The sequence below is a fragment of the Astatotilapia calliptera genome, chromosome 7, assembly GCF_964374335.1.
Source record: "Astatotilapia calliptera chromosome 7, fAstCal68.1, whole genome shotgun sequence".
Classification (NCBI taxonomy): domain Eukaryota; kingdom Metazoa; phylum Chordata; class Actinopteri; order Cichliformes; family Cichlidae; genus Astatotilapia; species Astatotilapia calliptera.
Window position 1 is genome coordinate 18,894,808 of NC_137428.1, and position 20,929 is coordinate 18,915,736.

General features: G+C 38.4%; 2 protein-coding genes across 3 annotated transcripts; both read left to right on the top strand.

Annotated features, from left to right (window-relative positions):
* Window positions 1–56: 56 nt before the first annotated feature.
* Window positions 57–7,775, top strand: miga2 (mitoguardin 2). Of its 2 annotated transcripts, none has more exons than XM_026173388.2 (16): window positions 57–194; window positions 971–1,206; window positions 1,285–1,495; window positions 1,610–1,725; window positions 1,840–1,960; window positions 2,457–2,584; window positions 3,332–3,449; window positions 3,608–3,714; window positions 3,864–3,967; window positions 4,373–4,445; window positions 4,538–4,624; window positions 4,735–4,833; window positions 5,468–5,602; window positions 5,702–5,755; window positions 5,857–5,973; window positions 6,543–7,775. In XM_026173388.2, the coding sequence occupies exons 2-16, from the start codon at window positions 1,111–1,113 to the stop codon at window positions 6,741–6,743; spliced, it is 1,767 nt and encodes a 588-aa protein (XP_026029173.1). In that variant the 5' UTR covers window positions 57–194; window positions 971–1,110; the 3' UTR covers window positions 6,744–7,775. The 2 variants fall into 2 exon arrangements, with proteins under 2 accessions (XP_026029173.1, XP_026029174.1); XM_026173389.2 differs by having other exon boundaries at window positions 76–194; window positions 1,035–1,206.
* Window positions 7,776–12,802: 5,027 nt separating this feature from the next.
* dolpp1 (dolichyldiphosphatase 1) lies at window positions 12,803–17,453 on the top strand. Its single transcript, XM_026173391.2, has 8 exons — window positions 12,803–13,006; window positions 13,680–13,780; window positions 13,957–14,041; window positions 15,118–15,217; window positions 15,516–15,614; window positions 16,550–16,678; window positions 16,816–16,905; window positions 17,313–17,453. Exons 1-8 carry the CDS (start codon window positions 12,931–12,933, stop codon window positions 17,347–17,349), a joined length of 717 nt encoding a protein of 238 aa, XP_026029176.1. The 5' UTR covers window positions 12,803–12,930; the 3' UTR covers window positions 17,350–17,453.
* The last annotated feature ends 3,476 nt before the right edge of the window (window positions 17,454–20,929 follow it).

A 20,929-nucleotide genomic window follows, 5' to 3' on the forward strand; every position in this document is an offset into this window, starting at 1 on the left:
TTTGCCCCGCCTACTCTTTTATCTGATTCGTCAAGAAATAGGTAACTGTCTTCACACCTCACCCGACTGGCCCGTGTCCGCGTCGGTATTCTTGCGTTAACTACGTAGGGCCTTGGGAAAAAAAAGAATCCACCGTGCGACTTTCACTGACTGTGACACGGGGATGTCCTTCCTTGAAGCCTCGGATGATCACGGTATGTACCTACGCAGGGATTATGTTATTAGTTGTGCCTCTGGGGAAGCTGCACACAAAGCCGCCTTGAAGTGTGTGAGCTGTCAGCTCACAGACTTTGCTCTGAAGCCAGCTTGACCTGGTGATGCTATGATGCAGACTGACAGATAAGGCTAGCCGAATAAGCTAGCTGACGTTAGCATATGCTCATCTAAAAAGATAGTTTCATCTTTGCTAGTGCTAATATTTAGCTGTCCTTGACTTGAGCTTTAAAGAAAGACATAAACCCTGCTGCTGAATTTATGGGGAAAGCTCTAAAATAATTTGTGTCAGTTGAAATTACTGTCTTCTGCTTCCTGGACTGGCTAACAGCTAGCTTTCGCTTTAACATATTGTCAAAGTTCTTTCAACTAGCAGCCTTGTTTTCAATAACTTAAGTCTGCATGGAACATAGTTGTGCTTTATGTACACTAGTTTGCTTCAGAGACGTAGAAAGTCAACCAGTTTCTCATGTTGAAGCCACAACTACTATCTTTTGTTAGGCTTTGTCTCGTACAGTATGTTGAATGGCGTGCTTGTTGCCTATTTGCATACCAGACACTCCAGACTGGTTAAGTAGTAGCTGGCAGAGTGTCAGTCTGCTCTCCTTCCAGGTCAAACCATAAACCTGTACAAGTTAAGTTTTTGTCTGGAGAGTGGTACAGTGAAAATAGTTTCTACTAATAGCTGGTATTATAATGGCTGTGCAGTTAGAAGCACCTACACTTAGGTACAAACCTTGTGCCCTATCTGTTGTAGAACAACAAGACTGCAGTTAGCCACTGGATGAGAGAGTGGTTGATTACGGATGGTTCATCAGCAGGTCCTGAGCTGGCTGATCTCAGACCAGAGGGGAAACTTAATTTTTGCTGTGGCCTGAAGGCATTATAATTCCTGAGATGTCAATGAGACGAGGAGAAGGGATGTCCATCGCTCAGGCTTTGGCCATGACTGTAGCAGAGATACCCGTCTTTCTCTATTCCACATTTGGGCAGGTAAACACCTTTATACAAATGCACACACAGAGTGTACACTATGTTTGGTCGTATCCTCACTGCTTCTTCTGCTGTCAGTCCATATTTTCCCAGCTGAGGCTTACACCTAGCCTGAAGAAGGTGCTGTTTGCCACAGCACTGGGCAGTGTGGCTCTAGCTCTCACTGCTCATCATTTAAAAAGGCGAGGAAGAAAGAGGAAGCAGGGAACACAAGAAAAGGATGGCCAGAAGACAGTGGGAATACCAGAGTCGCTCATGAAGACAGGACGGCCCTCATCATTAAAGAGAGGTGTGAAGACAGAATATTATGTTTCTTTTTTAGGGGAGGGGGACGCTGTTTAGTGTCTTTCAGCAGTGGTTGCTGTGAAACATTCAGTGAGGAAATGTTTTTCCTTTGGGACAGCCCCATTTACTGGTCGACAGATGATGAGTCCCAGCACTCGAAGCAATGATACGATGAGTGGAATTTCCTCCCTGGCTCCCAGTAAACACTCAAGTTCATCACACAGCCTGGCATCTGTAAGTTTCATACTTTTTTTTTGTCATGTTTGCTTTATCTTTGACTTATTTATTTATTTATTTTTTTCACCATCTTTGGGTGTATATGTGTCTGGATGCTCATTTCTGGCTTAGATGCGAGTCCCAAGCTCTCCAAATCAGTCTGCCAATCCATCCACACCTTGGGAGGCAGAGCCTGTGGTGGAAGAGTCAGGGGCGGTAGAGGACGCTAATGCAGAGAATCTCTATTTAATGGGTAAGTATTCACTAAAACTCATGTTTTGTTTTTTTTGTTTGTTGTTGTTGTTTTTATTGTTTAATATAAAAACAGCGTAAAGCCACTTTTTTTTGGGTCTTTTTACTATTTCATGCTGACATTAGAGCACAAGCTATCTATAATTACATTGCAACCAATATTAATCCGTATCAATTTAATGCAAAAATGCCAGTTCCTGTAGCTCTGTGCCACTGGTACTTGTAGTGCAGTACCATTATTTTTCAACTCAAGAGTAATGTGCTTAAAACTGTTTTTGCACATGCACTGCAGCCTTTAATTTCTCTTTTAATTAACTGGGGAACTTTATGTGAGTAATAAAATCTTTCAATGAATTGGACCGACATACAACTGGTTTTAGTCTATGTAAAATCTGATTGAGCCCATGTGTGAATTGAACTGTTGTGTGCTACATTTAAGACGGGGCAAAACTGCAGACAACGTTGGGATTTGAATCTAATTTTTCGCTTCCTGTTAGGCATGGAGCTGTTTGATGAGGCTCTGCGAAAGTGGGAACAGGCACTGAATATTCGCCATCAACCCCACTCAACATCCAGCAACAACAGCCTGGCTCTGCAGGGAGCAACATGTGGAGACGTTACCACGGTAACTATTAAACTGTTATTACCAGTGTGTGGTGGGATTGCTAGTCATTAAATGATGTCAAGCAACATTTTGAAAGATACAATGTCTGAAATTCAAAGTCTGAACCTCAACATATTTTCCACTGAAGATCACTCAAATCACTCTGTGGGTCTAAGATGGGAGTGACTCCAAACCACCTGAAGCTATCGTTGGCTTCAGTTTATCAACTATCATAAGCTTTGTCGTTTCCCAAACCAGATATGCATTGGAGTCCACTTGCACAGTGGGACTGTGACTGAACTCTCACTATGAAAAGTAACTCAGTAAATCATCTCTGCTATAGCTGCCGGAGAGCTGTCATCTTTCAGTGAAGGCTGAGGTCAGAATATAAATGGTTACACTGGGGAACATTAAAGCTGAGATTTCCTGTTAATCTTATAAAGCATTTTTATCCCTCAAAAGGCAGAAATAATCAAATACTTTACCTGATGTTGTTGCAACACATCAGTGCATTAAACAACTGCCTAATAATTATAGAAAAAAAGAACTGGTCATAAACTGTTGCAAGACTTTTATTTATTAAAAATAAAATAAAATGATTAAATTTAACTATAAAATGTGATGCGGTTCCAGAAAAGCTGATCAATTTCGCTTAGTCTGCCTCCTGGATTAGAGCCCAGGGCCAGTTTAATTTAACTAAATAAACTAATTCTTGGGTTATTTATTATATAATATTAAAGTGGTATCTTTATTATTTTTATTTTACAGGGTGAAGCCCAAAATAAAGTGTTTGCTGAGAAGTTAGAGACACTACTGCACAGAGCGTATCACCTACAGGAGGATTTTGGGAGCAGTATCCCAGCAGACAATGTGCTGGCAGACTTTGGTAAGAATTTCTGTGTGACCCTATCAGACAATATAAATATTATTAATCAAAGATCATACATTTCGACTGTTGGCTCTTGGCCTCTGTCACTGCTTAGAGCTATATATGTGTGCTTCCGGTCTGGCTCTGGCAGTTAGCTTGTGTTGTTTGTTTGGCAGAAAGTGAAGGAACGCTAATCTTGCCTCAAGTGGAAAGTTTCCATAGACTGCAAGAGGACGATGCTACTACTGTCACTTCTGATGACTCCTTCTTTTCGGCTGCGGAGGTGAGCTTCTTTCCCCTGCCCTCTAAAGACCGACCGTCAGAAAACACAGTACACTCCAGACCCTTCAAAAAACCTCCCCCTCACTCGTGTATTCATCTGTGTACACACACATACAGGCTGTGCACTGAGGTATTTGTGTTTATGTGCAGCTGTTAGATCCCATGTCTCTAGGGGAGGTCTATCAGCCAGCAGCCCTTTATGAAGAAGCCCTGTCTCTGGTCCATGAAGACAAAGTGGCCTATAGGACCCTGAGGTAACTGTTATGTGAGGCATTTTTATTTGTATACTTAAAGATGCACTGACAAATACTTTTATAAAAATAGTATATATTACTGTAGATAATGCCATATGAGTCACTGTCTGTTGTATCTGTGGTCCCTCATAGACTTTCAACTAAAACTACTGAGAAACGCAGTTTAATTGTCAAACATCAAAAAGCCTTTAGCAGTTAAACTGGTGGAGACCAAAACTGAGCAAAAAGTGAATTTTTTTTTAGACTCCAAATTAATGCTGGTGTTACTTTTTGGATGTGAAAATGCACATTTTAACAAAAGGTAATAGTGGTGCTAAAAAACAAAACATCTTATACTCCAATACACAGCAGCCAAGAGAAGCATGAGCCTTTGTTGACTTAAATAAATCTTTCTGTGTTTACCAGGACTGAACTACTTGAATGTTATAGTGACCAAGACTTCCTTGCCAAGCTTCACTGTGTGAGGCAAGCATTCCAGGTTGGTTTCAGCAAACCCACACTTCATACGTATATACATGTTTAAAACCAAATTACTACAGAAATTAAACCAGTGATGCTTTTCTTTTCCAGATCCTATTGTTAGATGAAACCCATCGTACGTTTTTCATGGAGACCGGAAAGCAAATGATTGTTGGTTTAATGATAAAGGCGAACAAGGTAAAATACTCCTCACTGGATCCTCAGTTATGAATGTCCTTTTGGACAATTTTAAAGAACTGTAATTATTTATTTTAATTGATCTCATTTGATCTTTTGCTTCATCTCAGAGCCCCAAAGCTTTTCTAGAAAGCTATGAAGACATGCTGCTGTACACTCAGAGAGAGGAAACGTGGCCCATCACTAAGATGGAGCTGGAGGGTCGAGGAGTGAGTAATCATGCTGTTATTCAAGTCATCACATCAATGTGATAGTGTATGTGTGTTTACGGTAAGCATGAATGTGACAAGTGAATACAATCAGTAGCTATTAATTGCAAACATCAGTTAACATTTGTATTTTTTTTTTTTTTTGTTTGTTTGTTGCTTTTTGGTTTTTTAGTGAAAATATTTAAAGGGACCGATTGCTTAATTTTTTTAGTTTCTCTGTGACAGATATAACCCACTCATGACCAACACACATGACAGTGTGCTCAGCTCTTTGAGCTCTTTGAGTCAGATGTACATAATTTTAATATGTTGCACATTGCTGCCACCAGCTGTTCATCAGTAGTATAGCTTCAAACTATCCATAGGACATGTTCACACATGCTTGGGTGTGTGTATATCTGAAACAGACCGACCAGGAGCCCACTCTTACAAACCTCCATGTCACCACAGTAGATAAGAAAAAAATACAGAAGTTTTTTTTCTTGTACAACAGTTGCACAACACTATCTAGTCCTTTATGTGTTCCAAGTCAGGTATGCCTGATGCCACAGCAGTTCAAAACATTACTGCTGCTAAAAATAAATAAATAATGCCTTCACCATTCCTCATGGTCCACATTTCCTGAACATTGCAGGTGGTTTGTATGAACTTTTTCGACATAGTGTTGGACTTCATCCTGATGGATGCATTCGAAGACCTGGAGAGTCCTCCTGCCTCTGTGGTGGCTGTGCTGAGGAATCGCTGGCTCTCTGACAGCTTTAAAGAAACGGTTAATATGATGCACATGCATCAGCACAGACACTTACTCCATATTCCACCAACATGCTTATAACGGTTTCTCTAATAATAGTTTTTAATTTTCTGGCAGGCTTTGGCGACTGCTTGCTGGTCTGTCCTAAAAGCCAAAAGGCGTCTTCTTATGGTGAGTTTATACTAGTTTTAGAAATTAATACTTTTTAACAGCTTTATTTAAACCTAAAAAAATTTGTTTATTCTGATAGCTTGTTCTTCTGCTCTCTCCAGGTTCCTGATGGATTTATCTCCCACTTCTATGCCATATCTGAGCATGTAAGCCCAGTTTTAGCTTTTGGCTTTTTAGGACCCCGGCAGCACCTGAGTGAAGTGTGCACAATTTTTAAGGTGAGGCCATACAGAGTATATGGTTTAAAAATATTTCAGTGCAAGCAGACACTATCCTCTGTGCAGGAAAACCACTAGCATAATGTACAACTCTACAATTCTTACAGCACATGACACTAAATGTATAATTTATACAATTGTATAGTGAGATGTACAGCAGAGGATGCAAGATGCTGCGAGATACTTTCTTTAATCGGGTTATAAAACTTTATAGAAGTGCAGTGTTGGAAGAAAAGAGTCAGAGTGAAACTCTTAAACCTACATTTCCTTTAATGCAACTCTAAAGGTTCTTTGCCTGCTGCTTTGTTAGAGCACATTTATATACAGTTTGTGCCAAACCTAATTTCAATATTTTTTAGATTTAAGTAGCAGCTCCTGAGCCACAGACATCATTACATGCAAGAGCCTTTACAGTCAAAGTAGTAGTAGCTGCAGTAACAATGATGGGGGAACTTGCATTCATGTGGCTCAGAGCTAACTAAGCCACATGAAGTTGTCTTCACGTGGCTTAACAACACACACATTATCATACCATCTTTTCATTTTGTTTTCTCTCCTTTCACCTGCAGCAACAAATCGTGCAGTACCTTAAGGATATGTTTGACCACGACAAGGTCCGCTTCACCTCTCCACAGTGTTTGGCCGAGGACATCCTGAACCTTTCTCACCGCCGAAGTGATATTTTACTTGGGTATCTGGGAATCGATAGCCTTCTTGAGATCAACGGTGCCCTGCCCAGTGACCAAGAGGGCTCTTCAGGGACCAACTAGGAGGAGTAGGGTAACAAAGAGCTTCACTGGGCCTTGTACCAGCCAACAGCAAAGAGGCTGACGAGTTGGGAACAGCAAGAAGTCACAGCTGAACAGTGTGTCGATATTAAGACTGGAAAGAATCATCCTCCTGTGATACACTGAGAACCAACATTATTCATTTATTCATCCGTGTTTCATTAAACATGACGGCTTAAGTAGGACATACTTTCACTAGTTCTACAAAGTCATTGGTCCTTGTACTAAGGAGTGAGTGTAACGATCCCACCTCTTTTATGTTGCTGCTGTGTAGTCATCGAGAATACAGACTGCAGTCATGTAATGACAGACGTGCAAGGACTTGTCTTTGCCTTGTTGGGTGAGTTCTTGAAAACAGGCCTGACGGGAAGCATTACCAACCCATGAAAACTGTAACTGTGCCCGCTACACTTTTACTCCACATGGATTGAGGGCTTTCAGAGAACTCTTCATCACCTCTGGAATTAAGGGGAATCATGGTGTGGGAAACAGCATTTTGTGTTTTATTTTAAATTAAGTAAGCTTAAATGTTTAAAATGATGAGATTTCCTGAGAGTTCTTGAGCACTTTGGCCAACTGATTATTAGTGCTGCTGGTTAATGCAAAATGGGGTGGGTTTGTCTCCACACTTGTCCTTAAATCCTCTTTAATGTCTTTATTTATTTTCTCCACTTTTGGTCAATCGAGCTTAAAATGTGGTGAAACCAAGAAAGTCTGTTGAATGCAAAAAGACTTGAAATAGTGTAGGGTTCTGGCATGTTACTCATGTTTGACACCAGTGTTCACAGTTGCAGTAAACATGAGTGTTTGAAGAAGCATGTGCTAAGGGATTATGAAGGTTTACTTTCTATAAATTACAACGCAAATATTCAGATTTAAATGGCAACAAAAAACAAAACAAAACAACACTCCAAACACAAAAGAGTGTGAGATGTGAAATACCTGTCTGAAAACTATTACATAAAACACAACAGTTTAGAAGACGCTAAAGACAATAAACAATGTAAGACTTGAGTTCTCTTGATTTGTATTTGCTAATTCTAAAGTCTGAATCTGAGACATTCTCCCAGTTTAATTGCTTAAAAACATTTGGGTCTAAAAGTGTCCAGTCGCAAGTTGTACCAAATAAGCCTTTAACAAAGTGGATACTACTCACTTGTCCTAGCAGGGAAAGTACGTGTTACTAATGGTACCAGTAGCGCTGTGTTGTTCACACGACATGAACAGTAGAGTCTTTTCGTGGCAGTTTCACTGGTTAACATTAAAAATGGCTTTAAAGTAGGTGAGCCAGTGTTGGGGCCCGAGCACTGTGCATGTTTGCTCACTCACTCACTATCACACCTTAACAGCACACCTACTGAATCATTTATGTTTTTGTTTACATCTATACTTTCAGTGATAAAAGCTCGCTGTGGGGTTGTTTTGGGGGTTTTTTTGTGTAAGAAGGTGGACACCTGTGGAGATCTTGCTTAGAAAAAATATATGTAAACAGTGACACAACCTCTAAATGAAACATTGCCATTTAGTATTCTTAGGAAGGATATTTCTGATGTTATAAAGATCTGTAATGAAGAACAGGGCATTGTACAGCTGGACTGTCATCCACATAAGTGCACTGATGATAACGTCTGAGTCTGCTTTGCTATCCAAAGTACTGTGAACTTGTTATTGAATGGCATTTATTCCGCAATTATCGCATCGATTACACCACTACTGCACAGGCGCATTTCTGATACGCAGATATATACAAAGTAAATCGTCTTCATGAAATTGAATTTAAAGATTATTTATTTACAGAGAAGCACAGTTGTCTGAGGGGAGGAAAAAAAATTTCTCTGAATACTTTGGGCCGTTTTAGTGTCAGTAGTTTATCTTATGAGTCCATACAAGTGTATTTCTTGTGGCAGTGATAATCCAAATCAAAGTCTCTTAAATTAAGAGCTTTTATTTTCTTTTATTTTGATTCAGTATTTGCAGGGTTATTTGGTGTTTCTGTCTAACATGAACCAAAACTGTAAATTGAGCTTTTACAGAAAATCATTTGGTTCCTCATTGTGACAGATGAGCATTTTGCACTTTAGCAGAAAAATCCAAGAATGTCCAATAACCCTTTTTTAATAGCTGTTGATTTATTTGTTGCATCAAAAAACTGACATATTATTGATAATAAAGAACATAAATGTTGTACAGTAGAGAAATTATCTTTCCCAGATCACTATACATATGATTATTGTTAATCTGCTATCTAGGTTTTGTTTATGTGTCCATCTTGTTCAAATTCTCCCCTTTTAACTGTTCTAGTAATTTTTATACCATTATTTGTCATGCAGGTAAATGCTGTTATGGAAAAATGCTTCTGTTTAGTCTTGTGTCCATAGATTGGTCTGCTTTTTCTCAGAAATACATCAGTGTATAATGCTACTTGTAGACCCAGGCTTAGCCTTTAGCTGTAAGTTTTAAAGATCCCAGATTACCAATATTTAGGAATTTCTAATTTTAAAAAAAATTATGCATGGAGTCTTCTTAACATATATTTGATGCAAGAATTTCAGGTGGCCAAACTATAGAGAAAGATTGGTTTTGTTTTGAAAGTCACTGCTATGTTTCAAGTGTCCTACTCATGCCTTTTGTCTTTTCTATTGTTAATCAACAGCAGAAACTCTAATCTGATTTTAATTTTCCATATTAAATGTTATTTTTTTGTTAAATGATATTGAGTTATTTATTTTACTTCACAAAAGTCAAACATTCTAATTGAGAGTTTTAAAAGAATATTGTTAGAATAGGTATATCAAAAAACACTGGCTTAATTTTGCGTGGGTTCCCTCCGGGTACTCCGGCTTCCTCCCACCGTCCAAAGACATGCAGCTTGTGGGGATAGGTTAATTGGAAAATCCAAATTGTCACTAGGTGTGAATGTGCGAGTGAATGTGAGTGTGAATGGTTGTCTGTCCCTTTGTGTTGGCCCTGCGACAGACTGGCGACCTGTCCAGGGTGTACCCTGCCTCTCGCCCTATGACAGCTGGGATAGGCTCCAGTGCCCCCCGCGACCCTGAAAAGGATAAGCGGCAGCGAATGGATGGATGGATGGTTTTTAAGGAAGTACATGATCATAGTAGATAATAAGAGGAAAAAAATCTAATGTGACTAAAATATTGGTCAGGAATTTTAAATCATTATTATTATTATTAGTAGTAGTAGTAGTAGTAGCATCAAAAGAGGGCAAATATCATCAGTATTCCCAATTGTTCAGGTGATTATTGTCATCATGTAACTGTCCCCTATAAAAGTCCTGAATTTAAAAAGTACAGTTCTTACATACTTTATCTTTATTTTGTCAAAAGATGATATATGCGTCCGTGGTGCTACCACCCTTTAAAAACCTTCAAGACTGATGTTATTTATTTTTTTTATCGGCCTCACGTGCAAGCGATTATTAGCTAGCATGCTAACACACTAGCACCTACCACAAAATTACAAATCTACTAACATTTAGCTCGATTATAGCACTGCTCGGGTGGATACAGGCATAGTTTAAAGTCAAAAATGTTTTTGTTTCATCATTTGCTGCTCCTTTTAAACTATTTAAAGTAATAAGAAAGAGATGGCGGCACACAAGAGGTAAAAGCTCTGTAGTGATTCAATAGTAAGCCACAAATCTTACAATAACTTTGTATAACAAGTCTGGATAACTTGTTACTTTTTATCCCAAAAGAAAGACATTTTAATTTTTGAAAAAAAGGACATAAATGGGAATCAAAAATTCCATTTATGATCAGGTTTGTCTTACAGCCTGAAAGTTTGTATTCAAAGTTAAGGCTGTTTCCAATATGAACTCATGCAACCAATTTAAAATAAAATTATAATATTTGAATCATCTAATTTTAAGAGATAAGCCATGATCTTGATATTAACCTCTGTGCAATATTTGTTTCCCTCCCCTGTATAAAATGAGAGTTACGCCTGTGGATGGGTGAGGTACACCAAGCGGAGTTTGTAAATACATTTGGCTAATACAACAGCCAGACAAAGGTTATATGATCACTAATTGTTAAAGCTCTTTTAGAGAAGTATTGATGTTTGTGTGTGAACTTTATAAGCAATTTAGTTTATTTAAATTATGTTAAACTGACTGGCAAATTGTGGTATAATATACAGGTGTTCTGATTATTTTATATAATGTCTTTGATATAAATAAGGTGTACAAAATACCTAAAAAAACAAACAAAAAAACCCCAAACTGTATAGCTCCAAGTTATAGTATTTAACCATAGATATTATAAAGAATAAACACAAAGCAGGTTGTGCCAGAGTTTTATAGTTTTGGATTTACTAATTAGTTTATATTTTGTTTTGTATTTTGGTTTTAATTCAGTTTAGTTTAGTTTTTACTTTTCATTGCTTGACAATGTTTAGTTTTACTTTTGTTTTTATTAGTGTCAGTGTTAGGTTTAGTCCCTTTTGTATAGAGTGCATATGCCAGATGCAAGATTTAGAATTCTCAGTAGAAGTATCATTGCAATAAAAAACTGAACTTTTTTGAAAGCAGTTGACTCTCAGTCTTTTAGACATCCAAAATTTCAATAAACATGTCTATTAAAGCCTCATCAGCTCAATTATGATAACAAATTTTCCCTCTGTATTAGTATTTTTATTTTAGTTTGTTTGCAAAATTGTTTCAGTGACTTTTAGCTTTTCTTGAAAATCTAGTTTTTATTTTAGTTAAGGAAAATATTTTTCACATCTAGTTTTCATTTTCAGTTCAGCTTTATTTAACTATAATAACCTTGGCATGAGCACGTCCCCTGCAAGTGTGGCATTATTGTATATTGCACACGTATAACCTGAAAGAGACTGGTCATCTATAGTTAATGTGGGAACCTATGTGCTGGAGTAGCATTACCCAGCACCTTGGCACCACTGACTGGTTTGTAAAGACCGCTGCACTCTTCATTGGCTAACAGCTGGTTAATTCCAAGGCATAAGTCACTGAGCTTCTGGCTTCCTGACATTTAGAATGATAAAAAATTGCAAAATGGACACAAATATGACACAAAAGGAATGACTGAGCCCATAAAATCATCAGGAAAGTGTTTACAGGGGTTAGAGCTGAAGGCAGTTTTCCCACAGACTTCTGTAGGACTAAAGTCTTTTTGCAACCACAGCGATTTGCCCCTTGTGGTCAAGAAATAGAAAGCTACGCCCATGTTTAGTTGTTTAATATTCTCAAATAAACCCTTCTGGCTTTGAACATTGTTCAGGAATGATGGCGGGCCAGTAAAGTGTAGGATAGTGAAAAGGCTCAAATTAATCTTAATCAGTAATGAAATTAATTCAAAATGCACTGATACCCCCATATTGGCCCTGCCATTCACCTATTAGCAATTAAGATGACATTTATGTGTTGTGTGAAGGCTAAATGTACAAATATTTCAAAACACTTCAGTTTTAAAAAAAAAAATTAAATAATCTGCTTCTTGGACACAAGGTGGAGTAGGCATCTATTCCAAATAAAACAAGTAAAATAACACAAGTAAATATTAAAAAACAAACAAATCCACAGACCACTTGCATTTGTGTTTACCTTAAAATCTTAACGTCAGTGTATCCCTATAATTAGTTTTGAATGACAGTTCCACTTTTTAAGTGGCTTATAATGGATCTATACAGTATTAGTCACAGTTTATCAAGTCTCCTGTAAGGATAATTTATACCTTAGCCTTTGTAAAGGTTAGCTTAAGAGTACTAAATTATGTTTTGACATTTGACAATTTGGCTCAAATTAATTCATATTTTAACACACAAAGAAATCTCAGATGCAAATTAGGTCAGTTATTCAAGGGGTAAGCAATAGTCTGGGTTCATGCCTTAAATTAATTATTATTATTAATTTCATGCCTTAAATTAATTAAGACAATTGTAGATCATACATGTTTTTGAATGAGTGCATTTTTGGTATTTTAATGTAGGCGGCCCGTTTTTTTTTGTTTTTTTTTTGTTCATTCAATAATTCTTCTCTATGGACAAAATAGCTCGTCTGCAGATTGCAGCTGGGATTGGTCGTCGCTTCCACTGTCAGGGGACGTTTAAGTGCTGAGCTCTGCTCTCCATTGGCTGGACACGTGTCTGGGCGTTTCACTGTGGGACTGCCCGGTTGTGTCCGGGTAAGATGGCGTTGGAAGAGCAGTGCTCGGCACCACCTCGATGGCGGTCCATATCTTTGACACACGTAGAGTTCCCCGAGGGTACGTACACTTAGCGTCTTTATGTGTCTGCTGAAGCTCTGTCGACACTGGCTGTTGTGTAATTTTTCGGGCAGTGCGTGTTTTGTTGCTGCTGAATGAACACGGCCGTCGGTGTTGCTGCCAAATTGTGAGCTGCTGTAGAACCAGCAACACAGCGGGAAATGTAACCCGGACTGCAAAATTGTGAGACAGCGTCGCATGCGCAGTTTGTCACAATGTCCACAATGAAGGCTAGTTAGCCTGCTAGCTGTCTTTATATCGTCTTCGGTATTTTCTTTCCGCTCTCTGCTAATACGCCGTGTACTGTAACGGTTATTTGGCCAAACTCAAGTATTTAAAAAATAGGAAAAAAAAGGTATGACTACAGTAGAAATAAATTGGTACTCCTCGGAAAGCATTGTAGCCAGCATTGTAGCTAACATACTAGCTAGTCCCATGGCCTGATACTGATCAGTGTGACTGAATCTCATTGCACGTATATGTTTGAGTTGCACCCAATAATGTGCTCTGTTAGTTTAAATATGGCTTAGCTACTTAACCACACCAGCTTCCTTCTTGTAGCCACAGTGTCTTGGTCATCCGGGTTCACTGAGAGACACAACTTGTCACTCCCACCAGTGACTTCTACTGTTTATGTGCCATTTAATATCTGTAATCTGTTAATGTGTTTTAGATGATCTGACGGGACACTTGCTGGCCTACATCAGCCTCATCCCTATAGCAATTCTTGTGGGCTTTGTTACACTCATAGTGTTTAAACGGGAACTGCACACGGTGAGTCCTGCACATGTACTTGACAAAGTTGTGGTTTTAGAAAGGGCACAATATTTAAAAGTCCGCCTGTGAAACTGTCAATTGTCTCACAGGAACTTGATCAGCATTGTCAGACAGGGCAGAAGTATGCAAACACTCATGCATTGCCTTTTTTTTTTTTTTTCTCATAAAACTAGATTTCCTTCTTTGGAGGGCTTCTCCTGAATGAAGGAGTGAACTGGCTGCTGAAGCACATTCTCAGAGAGCCGCGCCCATGCGCAGGTGGGTGAAGGAACAAGTTTTTCTTTTTTCTTTTTTATGTATAGCAGGTTGGGTTGGGCAAGCATTACAAAAATGTAACGGTAGCTAGAGTTCATCTTCTGCTATCAACCACAATATCTATTCAGGCGCACAGCACTGAAACCTGAGACTACAAATTTATCTTGCTATTATCTCTTTATCTCCGAACTGTGTGATGATGGCATCAAGATGATTCGAGAGCCCCAATTTAATATAAAAATTGGCTTATAGCATCTATTTTTTTTTTCGTCCAAAATTTTTTTGTTTTGTCAAATATTGAATTAGAGCTAAATAGAAGTACCTGTAGAAAATGCCGATATCCACTTCAGCTTTATGAGTAGTTTTATTCTTTTACTAAACCCAAAACAGTGCCTGCACTGGATACGCTGATCAGCCACAACACAAAAACCACTGGTCACCTCATTAAATGGAGAATATTGGGCTGATGGCGTTTCTCTTTAGTTTGTAGTTGCAGTCCACCTAACATGCCACTCCTGCCTTATCCTCTTGGTGAAAGTACTCAGTTTGAGGCTACATAATAGATGTGGCCCAGTGGCTACACCCATCTTTTATTTTGTCCTAACCTCACTACTTGACAAAAACTCCTCAGGAACATAATAATAGGCCATATCCAGCCTCCAAATGTCCCAGGATTCTATCATCATCATTTGCTGGAATAACTGGAAAAAGCTCACTAAAAGACCCCACCCCACAGCACCCAGGGGATCATCTGCCATTGACCCAGAAATCCTGTGCCAATGCTCCATCTGTTTAAGAGTGGGACGTACACATTGTTAGACACATGGTATTATACTTTTGGTTGATGAATACTTCATTGAAGGGGAGAAACGTTTTATTGGCTGATAATAATGGCTTTTTCTTTTGTTTTTTTTCCCTCTTCTTCCAGGTTTTTGGACAAGAGCATTTAATTGTTTTCTTTATGCATGATTAAAAAAAAAACTGAATAATTTTTGGGTTTTGTTTGTCATAGCCGAACTGTTGTAAATAAAACCAATATTGTAAATTAATGTTTATAAGATTCTGTTGTCTCTCTGCAGGGGCTCACACAACCGTGCACACAGAGTATGGGATGCCCTCCAGTCATTCCCAGCTTATCTGGTTCTTTGTTGTTTACTTCTTTCTTTTCCTTTATTTAAGGTGAGTTATTTTGTTGTTGTGTGGGGAAGTTTAATGATAGAAACATAGTTGTGAAATAATTCAAATTGCAGCAGCTACTTGACAAAGTGAATTTAGTCTAGCAGTAGGACTAATGCAAACATGCAATGTGTATTGTGTGCATCTCAAACAAGCATTTCATTTCTAGTTTTCATCTGGTGCTCAGTTTGGTTATTTGAGGTCATTACAAGAATGGTTTGGGCTATCAGTAATTATTCCACCTTAACTTTAAAATGTGCCAAACTGCTGTATATTATTATTTATTCTTTTTCCCCGTCAGAATGCATCAAACGAACAATGCTCGATGTGTGGACCTTCTGTGGAGACACATACTGTCCATTATCCTCTTGGGCATAGCCTTATCAGTTTCATACAGCAGGTAAAATCCAATCCCTATCCTCTGCACATATCCCAGATCATTGCTAAAATCTGAAGTTCATAGAAGAGTACTCTAACAAACAGTAATATTAGTACTTGTTTTACTAAAGTTGACCCTCATTATATAGGTCTTATGCATGCACTGTACACCACATCCTTGCCCTTTTTCTTATTAACTGTTTTCTTGGCCCTTGTTATGATAAACAGGAAGGTTGTTTTATTTATTTATTTATTTTTGCTGGTTCAGGAGGTTCCCAGCATGTTATCTGATCATTTGTGACACTAGACTACATGCCTGTACTCTGTTTACAGATGCCCATTCAAGTCTGCACTTTCATGAGCCATCTTTATTTGTTGAGTATGTTTAGGACTTTAGTCCATTCATGACTGTTCAGTAGAGTTACAGAGTGAAGCTGCTTCCCTCGCAGGTGATCTTTGGGGGGGAGGGAGAAACGCGTTATTTCAACAGAAGTCGATTTAAAGTCAAGGAAGTTTTGACCTGAATTGGCAACCATTACTGATGTGATGGGGACGCAGAGCTCAGTGGTTCTGTATTGGCATTTCTGCCAGAAATTGCATAAGCAACACTCGATATACTTGTATATTCTTATAGTGCTTTTTATGTTCTCTTTTCTATAAATAATTGAGATATTGACCTTTTTTTTTTTTTTTTTTTTTTTTTTTAAATTAGATGGTGGCAATTATTTGATGAAATGAAGGACTTAAGTTAACTGTCTCAACTTGTGAAGCATGAATGTCAGTAGTGGGTGTAAAACTCAGAGATGACATTTGACCAGGCTGCTCACACTTTGCAAAGAACTTGATTTCCTTTGTAACAGCATCACTTTTGCTGAGCCGATAACACTTTGAAATGGTTTAAAATGCATTTTGATTTTTTTTTTCTTCTTTTCTCTTACTTACTTACTCATTCTTCAGAGTCTATTTGTTGTATCACACCTGGAGCCAGGTTTTCTACGGTGGAGTGGCCGGTAGTACGATTGGCATAATCTGGTTCTTTATTACACAAGAGGTGCTGACACCAATATTCCCCAAAATAGCTGCATGGTAAGTAGTTCTCTCATTTTCTGCTTCCTTCATGTGTCACAGGGGAGGGCAACTCATCCTCTGCCTGAGTTGCATGAAAATGGTCTAGTATCTATTGTCTAATGTTCATATTTTTCTTTCTTTTAAACAATTCACAGGCCAATATCAGAGTACTTCCTGGTACGAGACACAAGCCTGATCCCAAACATCTTGTGGTTTGAGTACACAGTGACCAGATCAGAGGCACGGTAAGATACTGTGGTGGTGGTAATGGCATTTCACTCGCTTTTCTACATCTGTGATTATCGAGGCCTGACTAAAACACTTGGTGATGGTAGCAGCTAACATGTTGGCAAGCCAGGAATAATTCGTTGCTAATTAGACGTGACACATTTAGAGGTCTTCCTGTTTTCTTTCTACTGTGCCGTTAACTGAATGAAAATTTGACAGGAGTGTTGTTCAGCACTTTCAAAGCTAAGTTCAACTTCAGTAGCGCTGAGAGCTTGAGACAAAAATATTCATGTCACGTAGCTCCCTGCTTAGCAAGACCGTTGATCCATTGAAATGTTTGGTGCTTTAAATATGACTGGGTCTCCTAATATTTTGAGTTTGCTAATTTTCTTTTTTTTTTTTCTTTTTCTTTTTTTCCTTCCAGGAACAGACAACGAAAGCTTGGAACAAAAGTTCAGTGATCTACAAAGTTCATTTGTGAAACTGAGTTTAGGACCACACGTGCACACAGATACATTCCCATTTACAGACGCAAACAAATGTTCACTCAACCCCTCCCCCCCCCCCCCCCAACCAAAAAATGGCATAAAAAGTAAACACAAAAATGACACTGGAGAACCATCATCTGGACTGACGTGGTTGCAAAGGAGTAAAGGGCAAAAAAACAAACACAAAAAAAATATTTACAGGTGGCAGGAGTGCCTGGACCTGGCCCGGAGCCTACAGCCTGAGCAAGTCCGTCCCCACGCCTCTCCTCCTTGTACAGCTTGCCTAAAAATGCTCTTCAGTGCATGCAAGACTGTGTAAGAGGCATACTATTTAATGATAGATTAATATATATATTTTAACTATAAACTCGCGCTGACAGTAACGGTGTGTTGCAAGAGCTTCAAGGGGCCAATTACAGGAGCCTTTGCTCAAGTTTCAAACAGATTGATGGGCGTCATTGCAGCATGTACTTAGTGATTCCTTTTTTTTTTTTTCTTCCCTTTAAAAGAAATATTCTGATGGATACTATAGCTGGTGGGGTGGGTGGGTTGATTATGGCTTTGTTAGGGGTGATGTGGAGTCGACCATTTTTCATTGTTATAGACTAGAGAATGAACAGTTTCTAAAATTGGTTATGATGTAGTATAAATATGAAATTGCACTTTGTTAAATTTACAAGTTAAAATAGGACTAACACTAGTTAAGTATCATGAATGACCTTCCCTGTCTTTTTCCCTCATTGGGTTTTGCTTTGTGTCTCTGCCAGTCCTCATAATAATGATATTAGACTCCAAAGCTGATCTGTAAGCAGTGTAAATTTAATGAACCTTCTGAACTAACAAGCTATAAGTTATGGTTTCTGTTCATATCAACCTTTAAGTGGCACAGCAGTGGGTTTGAGTTATTCTTTTGTTGTTGAACACACTTTGGACCGAGGTGTTTTGTTAATGCCTCTTGCATAGTAGCAGCCTGGGAACAGAATTCTGGGATTTGTAATTTTTTTTTTCTTTTTTTTTTTTTTTCAGCAAGTTTCAGGTCTTTTCTGCAGTTGCGGAGACCCTTTTTAAAATTTTCCTTCTCCCCACTTTTCCCAACACAACATTCCATATCAGATAGTGAGAAAATGAGTGCTGAGGGTGGACTTTTTTTTTTTTTTCTCTCAAGACAGGAAAAAATCCTCAGGTCAGTAGCAGCATGTGATTATGCTTATTCCTCAAAGCCTGCGGCAGCTGATGTTGGAAGCTGTCAAGTGAGCGCCGAAGCTGATTTTTAAGTGTCACCATTAGCTCCATAAAGGGAAGTAGATCTATAATTTGTTTTGTTTTGTTTTTTTTTTTTTTTTCTCGTATCTTGGTTTTTTTTTTTCCATGTGTAACCTATATCAGGCTGAATAAAAATGTGTTTATGTACAAGTGATGGTCAAATGTCTTACTTTGAAATATAGTGACACCTTGTAATGGCTAACACATTCACTTGACTAGCAAAAGGTTGCTGGTTTGATTCCAGCCCTTTGGGGTTGAGTTAGGAAGGGCAAGGCCAGTGTGAAGTTGCCAAATCAAACATGAACAGCTACCTGCTGTAGTGACCCCACTGTGACCATGGATCAGTGGAAAATGGTTTCATTGCTTACATATAAAATTTTACTTTGTAGCATATTTATTGAGCCAATACGGCACTTAAACAATAAGACAAACACTACTCTGTTTAAAAGAAAAAAAAAATGCATTAAAAAAAAAAGTTCAGCTTGGTTATAATTTACAATTTGGACTGCTACATCTTTTCCAGCATTCTCAGAAAAAAAACAAAAAAAAACCATCCTCACTTTTTCCAGTGGCCCTGAACCTCTTCTGTAGCCTACAAAGTTTTACCAGAATTTACTCAAAACTTTTCAAGCTATTGTGTTTGCAGACATAATGACACACATGCAAATGATGCCAAAGGCATAACCTTGGCTGAAGCTATTACAAGCAATGACACACACACAGTACGTGTCATTGCAAATTTTGCTAGGAAAATGTTAAATGTGCAGTGATTTATTGAAATTTGCAAACATACATGGAAATGCAGCAAACAAGGCAAAAACAGTTTGCACATTTCCAGCAAGTCTGAAAGTCAATATTTGGTACGACCGTCTTTATTCTCCAACATAGCCTGAGCTCTCTTGGGCAACTTTTTTTCAGCTTTGTTTCGTCTTAAGGAATAGTTTTCCAGGTTTCTTGTTGGACATTCAAAGCTTTTCTTTTGATTTTGTCTACCTTTTGTTCTTTTCTCTGTTAAGATGGTCCTGCATTGCTTTAATAATGTTGGGGTCCATGCTCTGGGGAGGCCAATCTGTGACCAGTGGTGGTCCATTGTGTCGCTTCTATCCAGCTATTCTGTTACTGTTTTAGCAGTGTGCTTGGGATCATTGTCATGCTGTAAAATGAAGCCAGTCCTGATGACATGCTTCTCAGATTTTATTGCTGGATAGATTAAAATCTGACAGTACTGATATATTTATTTATGAGTCGATCAGTTTTGAAAGCATCCTTGACACTATCATCAGTGTCATCACTCTAACATGTTCAAACGAATCACTTGTTTCCCCAGTCCCCCTTACTCTGCTGTAAAATGACAGTGAAACGTTGTTGTGGAAAATATGTTAAAATTCAGTTTTTTGCTTCATTTGCCAGAGACTGGGGAATTTAAACATGCACCGTATGTTAACACGATATGACCCAGTGTTGGTGACAAATCCATGCATCCGTCTGTTTAGTTGAAACAACGAACAAGCTCTCTGTCTTGTTAAGGGAACTTCATGCACTTCTCTTCCTCTATTCCCCAAAGTGACTGCTGAACACTGCTGAGAAAATACTTCAGGCATATCCTCACGACTTGCACGGCTCAAAAGAAACGTCTGCCCTATTTAAACGACCCATTCCATTTTTGATTCACTTTTCAGGTCCTACCTCAGGCTATCCCCAAACACCCATCGGGAACAAGAATAGCCTAAATTATGAAGACTGCAGTCTATTTCTGTTCCTTCAAGCTATTACTTCTGTGTTGCACTGTTCAGTTAAGCAGCAAGCACTCCTGAAGAAAAACTCTTTGGATGTGATTCAGAGGAATGGCTCAGAGCTGTTTGGTCAGTCTCCACTCCAAATATGTCAGATGTTTAATTCTGGTTCTTCATAGTTCATCAAAAAATGAAGGCATCAAACTCTTGAATTAAGAGTCACAGAGGTATCTTGAACTTAAAGAAATGTAAATCAAAACAGAAACCTCTCAGCACTATTGTTATCAACTCAGCCAGACTTCTGTTTTTTAAGCGGTTAATAATGTTAAACGTGTGACCAGCTATCTCAAACAGGAGAAAGATAAAATAGTTTCTTTTAGGAAGAAAAAGCTGGTTGGGCCTATTTATTAAAGGGGAAATGAGATGATGCAAAATAATTATTCATCTTAAGTTTAAGTTTGTTTCCTGTTTTGCTTTTAAAAACTCACCATCTCCAATTCCTGCCCTTGTGTACTTTTCCAGCACTCCCACCTTTGCGTATTTAGTCTACATGTTCA

Coding starts and splice junctions, on each gene's coding strand:
- dolpp1 (XM_026173391.2), top strand. CDS start 12,931: ATGGCGTTGGAAGAGCAGTGCTCGGCACCACCTCGATGGCGGTCCATA. Junction 13,781..13,956: donor TTAAACGGGAACTGCACACG/GTGAGTCCTGCA, acceptor TCATAAAACTAG/ATTTCCTTCTTTGGAGGGCT. Junction 14,042..15,117: donor AGAGCCGCGCCCATGCGCAG/GTGGGTGAAGGA, acceptor GTCTCTCTGCAG/GGGCTCACACAACCGTGCAC.
- miga2 (XM_026173388.2), top strand. CDS start 1,111: ATGTCAATGAGACGAGGAGAAGGGATGTCCATCGCTCAGGCTTTGGCC. Junction 1,207..1,284: donor TCTATTCCACATTTGGGCAG/GTAAACACCTTT, acceptor TTCTGCTGTCAG/TCCATATTTTCCCAGCTGAG. Junction 2,585..3,331: donor CATGTGGAGACGTTACCACG/GTAACTATTAAA, acceptor TTTATTTTACAG/GGTGAAGCCCAAAATAAAGT.